This window comes from Dromiciops gliroides, chromosome 6, assembly GCF_019393635.1.
Source record: "Dromiciops gliroides isolate mDroGli1 chromosome 6, mDroGli1.pri, whole genome shotgun sequence".
Taxonomy (NCBI): Eukaryota; Metazoa; Chordata; class Mammalia; order Microbiotheria; family Microbiotheriidae; genus Dromiciops; species Dromiciops gliroides.
In genome coordinates, this window is record NC_057866.1 from 239,027,929 (window position 1) to 239,044,398 (window position 16,470).

The 16,470-nt window shown below is 40.3% G+C and overlaps 1 protein-coding gene across 2 annotated transcripts in view; it reads right to left on the reverse strand.

Moving 5' to 3' along the window:
- Positions 1-2,432: 2,432 nt before the first annotated feature.
- Positions 2,433-16,470, reverse strand: part of UNC5C (unc-5 netrin receptor C) — a 428,091-nt gene continuing 414,053 nt past the window's right edge. For both annotated transcript variants that reach the window (XM_043972822.1, XM_043972821.1), the window contains 2 exons: positions 10,154-10,332; positions 2,433-6,945 (listed from right to left, as the gene is read on the reverse strand). In XM_043972822.1, the coding sequence (XP_043828757.1) occupies positions 6,780-6,945; positions 10,154-10,332 (345 nt within the window). In that variant the 3' untranslated portion in view covers positions 2,433-6,779. The remainder of the gene's footprint in view (positions 6,946-10,153; positions 10,333-16,470) is intronic.

The following is a 16,470-nucleotide window of genomic DNA, read 5'->3' on the forward strand; positions in this document are numbered from 1 at the left end:
CATTCAGATATTGCCAATCACTCTTCAGGGCTGATTAGCACCTTGTGAGCTGGTAATGTTTCATGGGCAGGTACTTATTTGCAAGGATATCTGAGATCACTTAAGACAGAGAAAAAGTCCTGAAATACAAATTGATCTGGTACAGTGGACACCATATTTTCATGACAAATCAAAAGGTAGAATTGGAAGGGTGCCAATTAAGACATGGTGTCTATCCTTGCCTCTAAGAGTCTGATATCTATTCTAAAGAATTTTAACCTTGATAGGTTCGAAATACTAGCAAAGGGAAAAGAGTCAAGTAAATTTAGGCTGTAAAGAAAGCTCATATAGAAAATATTTGAGATCATGTTCCCTGTATTCAACAGCTCAGAACTTTGCAAATTACTGACCTTTAATCTATAGCTCTCCACTTTGCTTGTGTAAATATAACCTGAGACTAATTCTGGTCACATAATTACATCCTTCTCCCTCATCATCTAATCCCTCCCCCGTTTCTTATCTTCTTAGGTGGTTATTCTCTGGCACCAGAGGGACAAGGGAATTTTATACTATGGGCTACTATCACACAAGCCTCTCTCCAAAGAGAAGCTATAACCTTCTAAATCAAATACTTTGAAGAACAGTGTCCACAACTATACAGTGATGTAGATTTTTCAAAATATTTTACTCTTTGGCCATTGAGTCAGGCTAAAGAAAAACGTTGCACCTGATTCCAAGAAGAGAATTTTTTTATTAAAGAAAAAATATTTCTTACTTGGAGGTAATTGATAACAAATAGCAAACAAACTCCTTTGTAATGGATTTGTAAAATCAAATGACCATGTATCAGTATCATCTTTGAAACTAAATGGCATTGAAAACCTACACTTTGCTCCATCTAGTCACCAGATCAATAAAACCCAAGTTCATGGCATTTGTGGATCAAGAGAGCTTTTATTTGCCTGGCCCTTCTCTTCCAATTTGAACTCTCACCAGCCTCTGATGTTAACCTCTGAAGATTGAGTAGTTAGCAAAATTTAAACTATGAGACCATAAGAAATAGTGCCTAGGGAAAGAGAACTCCTTGTTAAAATGAGCTTTACTAGAAGAGTCAAAAGAAGATAGAAATGAAACTTCCCCCCCCACCAAATGTATGTCAGTTGGACAGATTCCCCTAAAGGGACAGAATGATTGTTTATTGCTTATCAGAGTGTGTATGTTTAGGGGGTATCAGAGAGAGAGGTATTTTATTCGAGTAATTCCTTCCAATTCAAATTCTTGAAGAAATCAAGAAGATATCAAAGATGTCTCTGAAATAAAGGTTATCCCCCAACTCAAAACTGGCAACCAATCATCTGTCCTTTCACTTGAATGGCTATCACTTCTGAGATACCCTTCTGGTTGGAAAAATGCCTGAAAACTTCTGAACTGCTTAGAACAACAGTGCAGTAACTTGTCTCCTGAACACAGGGTTTAATAGACTCAATAGATGATGTTTTAAAAGTTCATTCTTATATAGACCCATTCATTAGAGGAAAAGACCTACAAATTCCAAATAACCTCTAAGGAATCTCTACTGAAGTCTAATTCTGATACCTCATCGGAACATGGAGGTAATCCATGGTTATGGCGGAGCACAGAGGAACTCAATCTCAGTTCCTCAAAACTCAAACTCAGCTGCTGGAAAAGCTTCACATTTTGCTGCTACTTTATTCTATTAGAGTTTATTTCTGTGGGTGTATGTTAGTTCATCTTATGTAAGCTCTATAAGGGCAGTCATCTATTCATTTCTCCCTTTGTATTTTGAACCACGACACAAATAAAGGGACATTTTACAATGTTTTTACTATTGAGCTTCAGTGATGGGCTCTATTTCTGGTGTAAGAGGACTGGCCTGAGTAAGTTTGGGGAGGGGCACCATTACCACAGTTGGCTCACACAAGATGAAAGATTATTTGACCAGAGCAACTCATAAAATCTAAAGGGATTATAATCATCATTACTGACAAGAGTACCCTTTCAAAGTTGCAAAATAATATATAAGGAAATGGTCATGATTCTGATTACTCAGAAATACCCAGTCCTGAATGGCTCAAATGACAGTTTTAGATCCATGGTGGGATAGAGGTGGTAATTAGATCCACTAATATGTTTTAGATACATGGGGGGTATAAAGTGGACATTGGTGTGAATAGTAAAATCTCTTTGTAAATTCTGTATCCTTAAGTTTTAAATACCTACAGGGGCTTTGTGCCCAACATAACATACCCCATCCACCACCCAAAGAGAGTATTCCAAAAGTCTTAGTGCACTTTTAAGCTGTAAGAGCTTTGGGGACTCCCTGCAATTCTTTTGCATAATCCTCCACACTCTTTGCTTCTACCCAATATCACTCCTCGAAGAAATTAGATCCCCCCACCTCCTTATGTTGCCCTACTTGGGGAGACTTGACTATATGCTTAAACAAATAAAACTCATCAAAGTCATTCTCATTTTCTAGGCTTGCCCTTTTTATGGATGCAGCATATTGGCATGCATCTACAAAAACTCAATGTCTTAAAAACAGTATATGAATGGATGTCTCTTGGATATATAAAATACAAGCAAAAAAGGAACTTTTGGAAATACAAGTGAAATAAAATAGTTTAAACAAATGAAAACAAAAAGCATAGATCTAATCAAAGACTGAAAATGCTTTCCATATAGAGTTTTCTATACTTCTCTATATCAATATTACTAGCAGTCATCCAAGCTACAATGAGCTGCCTGGTAGATGAATGATCTGAAAAGCAGTAGGGTCACAGTGACATGACCATTCTCTTACTAGAATGTAAGTTCCACAATGAGTAATTTGAGCCTATAAAAGGATAGAGGGTGGGGGGTAGGGAGCCAGGATGGCCGAATTATTGTAGTCATTGAGTGAGGTTTTATTCACTTTTATTCACTTCATAAAAGAATCTAGTGGGATGATAGAACCTCTTTCTTCAGCCTAGGTTTCTGTCATAACAATCTCAATGACCTGGAGTTTTAACATTTCAAATAGTTTATACATTCAAAGGGCAAAAGAATACCCAGGCTAGGCTGTTTTGTTGCCACTAGATGGCAGCACGTGCCAATGTTTCATTAGCCCTTTTTCCATGCAAATGAAAGCTTGCTGCTCTCTGGCTAGAATTTCTCAGAAGGAAATGTAGGATATATGAGCAGAAAATGGTTGATGCCATGAAGCCTTGCTTTGAGATGCCCTGTGGTTTGTTATCTTTCAAAAAGATATCCAAGGAAAGGACTTGATACTTCAATGTAACAGAAATCCAGGGAAAGACTATTAAAAAAAACCCCTAAAACCCAAAAGACACCTTCTGCATCTGCTTGTCATCTCCTAATGCCAGAAGGAGTGAGAGTTAATAAAATGATTCTGAGAGGAGCAATCTCATTGTAGAGGAAAGTCTCCTTGTCGGAAAAGCTACTTGGACAAGTGTCCTCTCTATGAAACCTCCAAAATGTAAATTGGAAGTGGACTCAATGGATGTCTCTGCTTAGATGAGCACCAAGAAACTGACCCTATGTGCAATATGAAGCAAAGAATGAAGGCAGTCCTCTGACCTTTCCCCCATTACTTCCCTGACATCTTAGGCAAACCTTCCTTTTTCTTTTACAAGAAGTATCCAGAGACATTTGTTTCAATTCTCCATTTCAGTTTTCATGTGAAGACAGAAACAGATGCGAGAACTAACGTTTAACTCAAGCAATGGAAAGAGAGCTGAATTATCTTATCAATGGGCAATTTACAAGTTTTCTTTTGGAACTGAGTCATAAGCTTATCCAGGGAATTCAGAGTAGGACTTTCCTCTGGACAACAGATCATACATTTGGGCTGGGTTTCATCTCTTCTCTTCCCTCTCTCGACCTATCCGTCCTACCCAAGAATTTTAGCCACAATATAAAATCAGTCTAAACTTGAAGGCATCTTTCTAGTTTTCTTATTTAGCTCAGGTTCGGGGGGGTAGGGGGGTTGGTTGGTTTGTTTTACTTTTCTTGTGTAGATAGAAGCATTCTCCACAGAAAGGTTAAATTTATTTTCATTTCTTTAATTTGCAGTGCAACTTGGTTGTTGTTGTTGGGCAGGGGCATGAGGCATCAGATTGAGGATTATACTTTCAATTGTAGTAGTTTTCTTTTTCTTTTTTTCTTTTTTTTTTTTTTTGCAGGGCAATGGGGGTTAAGTGACTTGCCCAGGGTCACACAGCTAGTAAGTGTCAAGTGTCTGAGGCCAGATTTGAACTCAGGTACTCCTGAATCCAGGTCCGGTGCTTTATCCACTGCGCCACCTAGCTGCCCCTGTAGTAGTTTTCTGATGCAAAACTAATGCAAAGAAATTAGAGTCCGAAACTTAAGACCTAAACAAAATAGAAAGCTACAAAGCTAAGAGAGGCGACCAAGAGGAGAGGCAAGATACAAGGCAATGTGGTGTAGTAGGAAACATGCTGGATTTGGAGTCTGAAGACCTGGGTTAAAATTTTACCTCTGCCACTTACTTCCTGGGTAACCTTGGGTAAGTCACTTATATCTTCTTTGAGCCTCACTTTCTTCATAAGAGAAATGATGGGACTGGACTAGTGCCTCTTCACACTAAATCTATGCTTCTAACTGTGTGGAAATTTTCATAAATTGGGAAAATAGGAGAGAGGACACATGGAATGCAGAGAGGAAACTATGAAGGTTTGGAACTAGGGGATTCTAAAGTACACTCTGACCAGCAACCAACACACCTGTCCAATGCTGAACCACAGCCATGCTTTGAAGGTAGTAATTCATGCACACACATGCTCATCATTCAAATATTGGTTTGGTTACTATGGTCTACTGAGCAATTTCTCCCCACCTGCTGAATGAATTGAGTTTCTGTGTTAAAACAAAAAGCCTGTGATAGTCATGAGCAAAAGGACAAAAATGTCAGAATTGTGTGTGCCAGGGCACAACTTCTCCTTGTTGGTCTCCATGGATCAACGCATTGTATGTTTGCTTTGTTATTGTTTTAACAAAGAAAATATCCCATAGAAATGTCACCAAAATGTCATCAATATGAGCTTTAGAGGAAAAAAAAATCCAGCCTAAAGTCCATTATAAAGGGAACTAGTGAAAGAGTTCTACCATTGTTAAGACACACACACACACACACACACAAGTTTTGCAACTAGTCCGGGAAAATTGAAACTTGCCTTAAAGACAGCAATGTTATTTTCGTCAAATTCCTTATGGTGTCACAATAACACTCACTCAAGACTGGAAAGCCAATCAAATACAATATATTAAACAGGAATAATTTACTCAGACAAATATCTCTTATATCAGGGGTGCTTGTAGAGTGACAGAAGGTTATTTGTAGAGAAAAGGCCTGCAAGGCCCATCCTCTGTCTGCATCACAGATGATCAATCCAATTAGTTGAGGGCACAAATTCAGTCTAACACTCATATTCTACAGATGAAGAAACTGAAGAAGTTAAGTGATTTGTTCACACAACTCATCAGCAGCAGAGTGTGAACAGAACTCACCTCTCACCTCCACATCCATAGACCTTGGGTCTTTTTTCTGCCCCATCTGGGGAAGTCGGGCCACCATGAGGAGAGCTGGGAACCCCACCCCTGCTTTTCTCCTCCCTGGGCTGAGAATGGCCTCCAGACAGAGAATTGAGGGGTCTGAGCAGCAATGGGGAGGAGCTCCCTCTGACTAGCCAAAGGATCAGACATGCCCAGGGGTAGACATTAATTACTTTGCTCCAGGGGTTGAAGGACTGGGAGAGGTTCAGTGACTGAGAAGGCTTGAGAAGGATCAGACAGGTCTAGTCAACACTCAAATGCCTAATGCCACTGTAGACAAAAACAGAAACAATTAAAAGTAAATCCTTGTACTAAAGTACTTGTAAATGCTAATAGATAATAATAATAATAATTAATAATAATGATAATGATTATAATAATGATACTTTTTAAACCACTCCAAATTGCATATCACAAACACACACATTGTGAGGAGGGGCGTTTTTGTTGGTTGAAATGAGCCACTATCTTCCCTGTGAGTCTACAGCTTATTCCAAAATGGAACTAGATAGAGCCCGCAGGGAATAAGGAGTCTTAACCATGCCTGCTTTCCGCTCAGATTATCCACTTTCCAGATACAAATGGTTACGCTTGGGTTCTACAACAAGGCCTTAGAAACAGGACGACAATGGGAGGATTATCCCAGACACCTGATGCACGAGATTTGTAACAAAAGTCTGTGGTTTCTCTGTAAAATTGCTAATCTGAAATAGACACAACAAAGCGTCCAGAGCTTCAACTTCAAATGGTTTCAACAAAAATAGAAAGAGCCATGAACGGTGTCCTTATCCCTGTCCGAATCGGATGTAAACAATGTTCATAGAAACTGGGTCTGTTAAGAAAGTTTATCCAATATATCTGGATAGCAATAAAAACCGTTTCCTAGGAAACTGTAAAATCCTGTACCATGCAGCGCACAACCCAATTAAGAGGAAAGTTAGGTTGATTTCTCTATTCAAGGTACAACTTTACACTTTTTTTTTCCTCTTAACTCCTGTGATAATGTACAAGTAAAGTGGGAATGAAAATTGGCTGTTTCTGGTTGTTTTTTTTTTTTCTCTTTCTCTGTCTTTCACTGAAATCTCCTTGTGAAGCAACTTGGTCTGGTCTGGCTTGTGTTTTCTTTCTCAATTGTGGCCTGCAGGCCAGCCATCAGACAGACTCCCTGTGCATTTTTCCTCCTTCCTCTTCACTTCAAGGCTGCTTTAATATTGCCCTTCTGCTGCCAAAGACACCACCGTTTCATGTCTTCCCATCTCTTCCAAGACAGCCGCCAGCATGCTTAGGTTTCCATCTGGGAAGTTCTGGGCTTCCCAGAGATCCAGGATCACACCAGTAGGACTCGATTTTGTTGCAAAATAATTCAAGTATCTGTAATAGAGAAGAGCAAACCATGCTGAATGGTGTGATGTACAGGTTGGCCATCCATCTGCATTCTGACCCATATATGCTCCCTCAAGGGCCTTCGAAGTATCTGAGCTATATTTAAGAAAGCCCGCTCTCTCTGTAACTACACGTCGAACTTTAGTGGATGAGCACGGCCAGAGGTTGTAATTTATAAACAGGTTCCATCTCAGCCCTGAGTCAGTCACTTTAGGAGGCATGGACGGCTATGATCAGTACCTTAGACAGAAGCTTTTGTTTTCCTCCTAGTGGTATACTGAGGTTATACTGGGAAACGGGGATCAAGCAGTTTTTTGAGCATGCATAGATTTTCCCTGCTTGGTTTTATCCACTTAGAAAATGTTTTGCCATCACACAGCACCAGCAACTAGGAAAGCTTTTGGTGGTCTGTCATGGTGTAGGAAAAAGAAAACTGGAGTTTGTGTAAGAAGCCACAGCCCAGCTATGAGATTGTGGGCAAATCTCTCACTTCTTTGTATAAAATGTGAGAGTCTTGCACTGGCACTTCCTATCTCACAGGGTTAGTTAAAAGCTAGAGATAGGGACTCAACCTGGGATTTCCATGTGAAGGGACCTCCCAGGGAGGAGCAACAAGCAGAGAGCTGTCCAGAGTGCTGAGAAGCTAAGGGACTTGTCCAGGGTCAAAACTCCTGGCTCGTCAGAGGTAGCACCTAAGCCAAGGTATTCCTGGCTCTGAGGCCAGCTCTCTGTTCATTGTACAACACTGCCTCTGTATCATGAGGCTAATACTTTGTAAATTGTAAAATGCTATTGTTACAACAAGTGACAATGATGAAACATAAGGACTGCCTTGATCAATGGCTAGAACATGAAGAGAGACTAATCCCCCCACTCCTCCAATGACTCTAGGCATTGTCCAGGCACACACCTCCTTTCTACACTATAATAGAGTACAATGAACTAAATATAACAAAATACAATATAATCCATGTTCATGAAGTATCAAGTCTAGGGAGAGAAGGGGGAGTATTTGAAAGATGTTGCAAAGCTGAAATAACAGGCACTGGCAACAGCTTGTATAATGTGGGGTAAGAGACAGTGAGGAGTCAAGAATGATATCTAGTTTGTGAGACTGAAGACCAAGAGGATGATACCAACCTCTTCAATAAGAATCATGAAAGTGGGATGTAGGGGAACTTTAAGGGGAAAGACAATAATTACCATTGAATTGAATATGTCTATTGGACATCCAGTTTGAGACGTCTGCAAGGCAGTAGAGGATGCAAGATTGGATGTTAGCAGAGAGGTTAAGGCAGGATAGATATTTGAGAATCATTAATGTAGAGATGGAGAGATGGTAATTAAATCCATGGGAGCTGATGAGATCATCCAAGTGAAATAGTATAGAGGGAGAAGAGAAGATGGCCTGAGATAGAATCCTGTGGGGCACCTTATGGATGAGGATTCAGCAGAAGAGACAGATAAGGAGAATTCTGATAGATAGTGGGAGAATCAGGTGAGAATGTTGTCCCCAAAACCTAGAAAGAAGAGAGCAGCAAGGAGAATAGAGTGATCAAATGTCAGAGGCTACAGAGAAGTTAAGGAAAATAAGGACTGAGAAAAGGCCATTGGATTAGGCAATTGATATATCATTGGTAACTTTGGAAAACGTGGTTGCAGTGGAACAATAAGGTCAGAGTCTGGGATAAAGAAGAGACAATAGAAAGTAAAGGTACCCACTGCAGAAATTCATTTCATGGAGTTCTGGTATGAACAGCAGAAAATTCACAAGAATAGTTAGCAAGGATGGACAAATCAAATGAAGAAGGGAGGACTTTCTGAGGATATGGAACACATGAATATGTTTGTAGGCAGTGGGAAAGGAAGCAGGAGACAGGGAGAGATTAGACAGAAATGAAAGAATGGGGATGACAGAGGGGTCAATCTGTTGAAGAAGACGGGATGGAATGAGATTGCTTATACAGGTACAGAGTGGGCCATGATGTTTTAATAACATTTTGAAAATAATTTGAAATGTTTTTCTCCATTTATGTGATTTGATTTTTCACATGTAATTTAAATTCATGTGTATGCATATATATATATATATACATATATATATGATGCTATGGTATTATAAATTAAAAACAAAAAGTAAAGGAGTTATTAAATATTGAAACCCCTTCATGACTTTTGGCTCAACCTGCAGAAGAGTTAGTCTTGGGTGATGGAGAAGATAGTGGCAGGAGGCATATGAATAATATGATATGAGGAAGAGAGAAGAGGAAATTCACAGTCAATAACCTCGAATTTTACTGTGAAATATGAGTCAAGTTTTTCAACTGAAAGGGATATAGAGAGTGCCATGTGAGGTTTAAGGAGGGATAAGAGTGGGACCCAACTGAATGACTGAACAACAACAACAAAGGTTTGGAAGAGCTTCTGTGGAAACTGGATAGTGAGTAGATAGGGGAGAATTGCCTCACAGATGTAAAGGCTGTATTGACGTTATTATATAACATGTATTTGTAGTAGAGTTAATGAGAACAGTTGTGTGCTTTTCTGTACCTTCCCTAAACAGAATTTGTGTAGGAGTGAAGGTAGTAATGGAGGGAGTGATCCAAGGCCAAGGCTTGGCAGAGCACAATCAGTGATGTGATAAGGGGGTTAAGGACTAAAGAGGGACAGTGTAGAAGTGAGTTGTTTCACCAAGGGGTCAAAATGGGAAGAAGAAGAGAGTGGTTAGTGTAGGGGTGATGGTCTGGGAGAGAACTAAGCCTGAAGGGGTTCAGAAATTGAAGGTCATTATAGGGATGAAGAGCAGGCAAGTAAAGGGAAGAAGAGAGATATATGAAAAGCCAATAAATTAAGGTTAGATAAGGGGACTGTGGGAATTTGTGCTCTTGGAGGTGTTACCTTTCTGGGTGATAACAAGATAGGTAAAGGGTATGGCCATCTTTTTATGGCTGAAGTAGGTTAGCAGAACAGGTAATGAGAAGTTAATAGATTGAGAAATTGAGTGGTTAGGGTCAGTAGATATGTTTCTTAAAGAGGCCACTTTTGATGAAGGAAAGCTTTGGAGCATAGTAATTCAACAGTCAAAGAAGGCAAAGAGGAACACCCAAGTGTGAGCCAAAAGATATCCTTAGCTGTCTCACTGAAAAGCTGGCTCCTTGCTGGGAGCTGCTGAGCATGAATGAATGGTTATGCCTACCTATCCAGTTTCAGTTTGTGGGCTAGCATCCTCCAGTCATGACCTCTGGTTTGTGGGGCATCGAGGCTGCTGCAGAGCTTCTGCCGAATAGGGAGAGGGATGCTGAAAGCATTGGGTCCTGTGATGGTGGTGATGGTACTTGCTGGGTCCAGAAGGGGAAAGTCAATGCCAGTGGGTTCCTGTATTTCAGTAGAGAAAACAACACAGCATTGTTATTGGGAGAACAAAGGGCAATGAATATTTCATCCCTGCCTTACGTAGGTATAAATGTAAAGTTCTATATTTAGGTTCAAAAAATAAATGACACAAGAACAGGCTATGAAACATTTGGCTGGTTTGAGGGGAGCAGTGGGGCAGGGTTACATTAATTTAATATTATGCTATAATTAATAGAAATATCATGTCCAGAGAGGGAAGGAATAGCTTCATGTATTTGCCCTGGTCAAACTACAACTAGAATGTTTTCAGTTATAGGCAACACATTTTAGAAATAATACTGACAAAGTGAAAAAAGTCTAGAGGATAATGAATGAATGACAATGGAGACTAAGGACCAGGCCAAATGAAAATCAGCTGAAGGAAGTAGGAAGTTTTGTGGGAAGAATAGAGCGTGTAAGGTGGGGACATGATAACTGAGTCAGGTATCTGAAGGGCTGTTTGACCTATGGTGATGGTATTTGACCTGTTCCCCTTGGAAACAGGCTTTAGGAACAATGAATGGAAGTTGTAGAAAGGCCATTTTAAGTCGAATTGACAAAACTATTTTGGACAATTAGAATCAACGTGGGCTTGCAATCCTTGGAGATCTTTAAGCAGAAGGTGAATGACAACCTGTGATGGATAGCGTAGGAAATGACCACTGATCTGGACTAGATGGACTTGCCCTCTAATTCTGTTTCCCGATGACAATGTTTTCTCCAAGCCAAGTCATCTAACATTTAGTAAGTGGCTACTATGCTCCAGAGCCAGGGATCAACATTAATATCCTCTTTAGTCAGGAATTGGCTTAAGATTTGGGTTCAAATCTTCCCACTGATACATGCTAACTGTGTGACTTAAACTTAAATGACTTTGTCACTTAAACTCTCAGTATCTTCCAGTCTAATATCTAAAACTATAATTTCAGAGAGAAAGTTCTGGCCCGCACTGGTGGAAGGAGTTTTTTCACCTGGGAGTTCCCTGTGCCAATGAAATCACAGATCCAGTGCCTATACTTAAGTCATCAAAAATATAGTTATCCAGGGCAGCTAGGTGGCACAGTGGATAAAGCACCGGCCCTGGATTCAGGAGGACCTGAGTTCAAATCCAGGCTTAGACACTTGACGCTTACTAGCTGTGTGGCCCCGGGCAAGTCACTTAACCCTCATTACACCCCAAACCAAACCAAAATACAGTTATCCCTTCCACATCACAACTTTCTCCATCATGGTTTCAATATATTGTGTATTGGCATAAGAACTAAAATGGGAATTTCGGGGGAATTTTGTGGAAGTATTGTACAATGTCAACAGATTTGATCTTCTAATACTGTACTGATTCAGATTTTTTTTTCAGTATGAAGGGAGGGACAAAAATTTTCATGTGGATTTTCCAGATCATGGGGGTGTCGTACCCTCACCCTTGTGATATGGAAGGAGTAATTATATTTGTGCAACAACTTTGGGGGATTTTATAGGTTCTTAAAGAAAAATGATTCTAGATAGAAAGGTCTGGAACAGCTCAGTTTTCCAATGTGGTCCTTCAGGAATAAGCAAGAAAAAAGGCAATAGTACCTCTTTTAAAGAGTCAGATTGCAAGGGGAAGGGCCCTGCCGGCATCCTGAGAAAGAACAGAGCTGCCGTTTAACTGCCAGAAGGCAGATCTGTTGGAGAATGTCTGAGGCGAAGGAGAAAACCCCTGGTACCCCAACTTGGCTGCTGCTGAATGAAATGCTTGACATATGCTTTCCTGCCTCTTCACCTTCCCCCAGGTGCTTCCCCTGGCCCAGAACGCTTTCCCTCCCCACTTCCACCTCTGAAGAATCCTGGCTTCCTTCCAAGCCCACTTGAGTTGCTACCTCAACTCGGGACCTTTGGGGTCCTCCCCTTCCTCTACTTTCTCCCATTTAAAATTACTTTGGATTCCTCTGTATTTATTTACTTTTGTACCAATTTTATTCCCACCATCCCAGGTGCCCTGTAGAATGGCAGATTGAACCCAAAGATTTGAACCCAAATTTGTCCCTAGCACAGCCCCGTGTCTTACTTACCCTTTGGAGAGTTGGGAAGTGGGAATAGACTTGTGGTTTCTTTAGTATAGCAGACTTTCTGATAAGGAAATCCCATCTACCCATGCAAGTCACCACCTTCTCTGAAACACAGAATCTCTAATTGTTGCCCAGAACACTGAGAGGTTGGGACTTGCCCAGGGTCCCCCAAACAGCTTATGTCAGAGGTGGAGCTTGAATCCGGGTCTTTTCAGCTCTCTGTCAACTAAACCTGGCTGCCTCTAACAGCAGGACAACCAGGAGACACATAATAATGTTTCTGAATGTGATTCAATGACAGGGACCATAGATAGGTTTTATTAGGGAGCCAGCACGTTGGAGTAAAAGCAACATGGCACTTGGAACCAGAAGGACTGAATTTCCCTTTGGACTCTGCTACTGAATACATGTGTAACTTGGGGATAAGTCACTTCCCTTGCTTCAAACTGAGTTTTTTTCATCTGCAATATTAGTGGGGTGAATTAGGTGACCAAAAAACCTATGTGATTTGAATTAATATTAAAATAAGTCTAATTTTTTGAGGAAACAGAAAACAAAAGAGACTATTTTCAGAAAAGAATGAATCAGTTGCTAAAGGTGTCCTCTAAATGCAAATCTAGTTTCTACCAGCGAAATCATACACTGATCCTTTAAGTCAATTCACTCCCCAAAACAGCATCAATGAAAATCCTGACTCCCCTCTTCGGAAGAAAACGGGAGCCACTCTAGTCATTACATCTATGGATCAAGGAGGCCAGAGCAAATGTTGCCTGGGAACTATTAAAGCAATATAAGAAAATCAATTGAATCGACTTTAAAAGAGGTAACTCTTGGGTGTTCGACATTAGTGGCTGAACGAAAAACAAGAGAGATCTATGTCCAGCAGCAGAGAAACCTAGGGCAGAGTTAATGGTGTGCTTCTAAGGCTATTCTGTGAGACTCTCCCTGCCAGCACCTTCAGACCAGGCCTATACCAGCAGTAGCAGTGGCAGCAGCAGCCACCAAGGGCATTCTGAGTTATTCCCTGCAGTGGGAATTGAAGGAGCCAGTGGTTCTAGTGTTGACTTTGCAAAACTAAGCTTCATTTGTAAGGCTTTAGCCAACTCTCTGTTTTCCTGGTTGTAGAGTCATGCTATGCAGTGCCCACTTTGCTGCATGGAGGGCAGTTTAGAGCAAAACTAATTTTTGTCATTCAGAGCAGTACTGGCTCTAGACACAGTAGCCAGATTCTTGACCCCAAATCTGTTAATCCAATGTCAAAGGACCATTTCAGGGTTTTGTTTTGGTTTTTTTTTTGGGGGGGGAAGAAGGGTTTAATATTTTAAGCTTCACCACAACTAGGATTTTAAGATTTTTACAAGTGTCAGGATCCTCACATAGGAGATTAGGAATGATATTGTTACAGATGGACATTAGTCAGTGTTTCAGTCCTGAAAGGGTTCCTCATTTCACTGCCACTCTATTGATGCTAATCTGCAAATTACACCTCCTTTACACTTTAGTAAAAAAAAGTCATCTGATGGCCAATGTGGAATTGAACCTTCCTATACTTAGGTAGCCTCGTTCTGGAGGGCAAATATAAGGTCTATCAGAGAGCTCATACTCAAAGTCTTTCTATCTGTAGTGTCTGTTAAAGTTTTCTATATTGTCATAGCCTTGGAGTATCCAAGATCACCACCATGCCATAATGAGCAAATGAGTAACTTCATTCATTCATTGAATAGCTAGCATTTATGTAGCACTTTAAGGTCTATCCTCACCACAACCCCTATCATTATCTCTATTTACATATGAGGAAACTGAAGCTGAGAGAAGTTGAGTGACTTGCCCAGAGTCACACAACTTAGAACTCAGATATTACTGACTCCAGATCCAGTGCCCTGACCATTTTACCACTCATCTGCCTCTTATTAAACGACTAAGCTATGACAAAAGGGCAAGGACTTAGTTGACAGAGTTACTGAATAGGAGATGAAAAAGAGTTTATAAATACTTGCAAGTACAATAAGTATTCAATTCTTCTTCTATTTAGTTCCAGTAATATTAGTAGCAAGGGAGGGCATCCTTCCTGATTTCAATAACTGATACAGCAGTGGATACTGATAGCATGGTGCACTTGAGTTTTACTAAAGATGGCTATTGCTTCTTCCACTTACTTGGTAGGTAAAATTAGAGACTCGAAATCCAGCACTTATTACAATAATTGTTTATGATTGTGGTTGTACCATCTGTCTTTGATGTTATGCTTTCCCTAGATGAATATATAATTTTACACCCAATAAATAACCAACCAGATGTTATGGGTAATAGCTTTTATTCTCAGGACTTGCAGAATCAGTAACTTTCCATGACCATCTCTACACTTGCCCTAAAGTCATCCAGAAGAATTCATGGTCCTGGATGACTGTTCGATCTCCAGGCCTTATGGGAATAAAGAAAGCAGACAGAGCAAGGGTTGAAAGGAAGGCAGCACAGAACATAAATTTCATTCATGCCTTCTATTTTTCCGCTGAAGGTCCTACAGTGGTACATGGATAGGTAGATCAGATAAACAGCAGAGCCTAAAAGTGAAAAGTACACCAATATATGGAACTATTCATCTATGCAACCATAAAACTGACTACTGAACTCAAATTTGCCTGGACACTGCCCTTACCTTCCAAAGCTGTTTTATTTATAAAATATTTAGAGCCACCAACTTATATTTCCATGTCATCTCTTTTGCCCAAATTAGTTAAGAAGATTTGTTTGAAAAAAAAGAATATTTGTATGGAACTGAATATATTTTTATGAAAATGAAATGACGTTACCAATAGAGGAGTGGTCTCTCCATCAGTTGTTTGTGCTGTCAGATCATTGACTTATATAGGAGATTGGAAGAAATAACAAAAATGAGCAGCCAGGGCATATGGAGCAGAGTGTGCCATTTATAGCGCTGCAGGTTCCTTTCAGGACGTCTGATGGTGGTCACAGTGCAATCCATACTCCCTCTACAATTGTCTGACAGGCTGCTAGCCAGCCTTGACTTGAAGACCTCCAACAGCAAGGATGTGGGTGGGGAGGGACCCACCACTTCCAGAAGTGCTCTTCTTGGAGAGCTCGAATCCTTAGGAAGTTTTTACTTGTATAAATTCCAATTTAATTTCTTTGCACCTTCACCCATTACTCCTACTTATACTTCTAGGACCAAATAGGACAATTCTAATCCCTCTTCCAGATGAAGTCCTTCCAAATACATGAAGAAAAGTAGGAAGTTCCTCCCCACTCCCCTGCACCCCAGTGTCTTCCTCCCAGGTTCAAGATCCTCAATTCCTTCACCTGATCTTTCTACGACAGGAGCTTGAGAATTTTCTACACTCTGATTTTCCTCCTTTGGATTCTTGCTAGCATATATTGATAAGCTTCATAAAATATGGTGTCTAGAGGGGCAGCTAGGTGGCACAGTGGATAAAGCACTGTCCCTGGATTCAGGAGGACCTGAGTTCAAGTGTGGCCTCAGATACTTGACACTTACTAGCTGTGTGACCCTGGGCAAGTCACTTAACCCTAATCCCCCCCCCCCAAAAATATATATGTTGTCCAGAACCAACCACCATGCTTCAGATGTGGGAGGTTGCCTTTGGAAAAGTGGTTTCAGTGATCACTCCCCCAACCCCACTTCTCCATGAGATAAAGGCCCATATTTTTAACACTGGTATTCTTTCAACAATGTTATATGACTATGACTCATGGAACATCATAGTCTATAAAGAATTAAAATTGTAGGTGACCCAAAGGGCAATGGAGAGATGGATAGTAGATGATACAAATAAGCTACAATGAAAGATTATAGACTAGAATCAGCATGAGTAATTTTATCAAAGTGATGTATGAACAGAAAAGGAGGCTGGCCCAGTAACAAATTGATAGTGATATGTATTGTACCTTCTACAGCTACTCATTTAATATGAAGAAATCTATATAAAGCAACCTTATATACTGCCTATATACCAGTGAGAGGTTTATGGGAAGACATAGTCAAGAAGTGCACAGGGTAAGATGGGCTTCCATCTGCACTGTGGAATGGAATGCT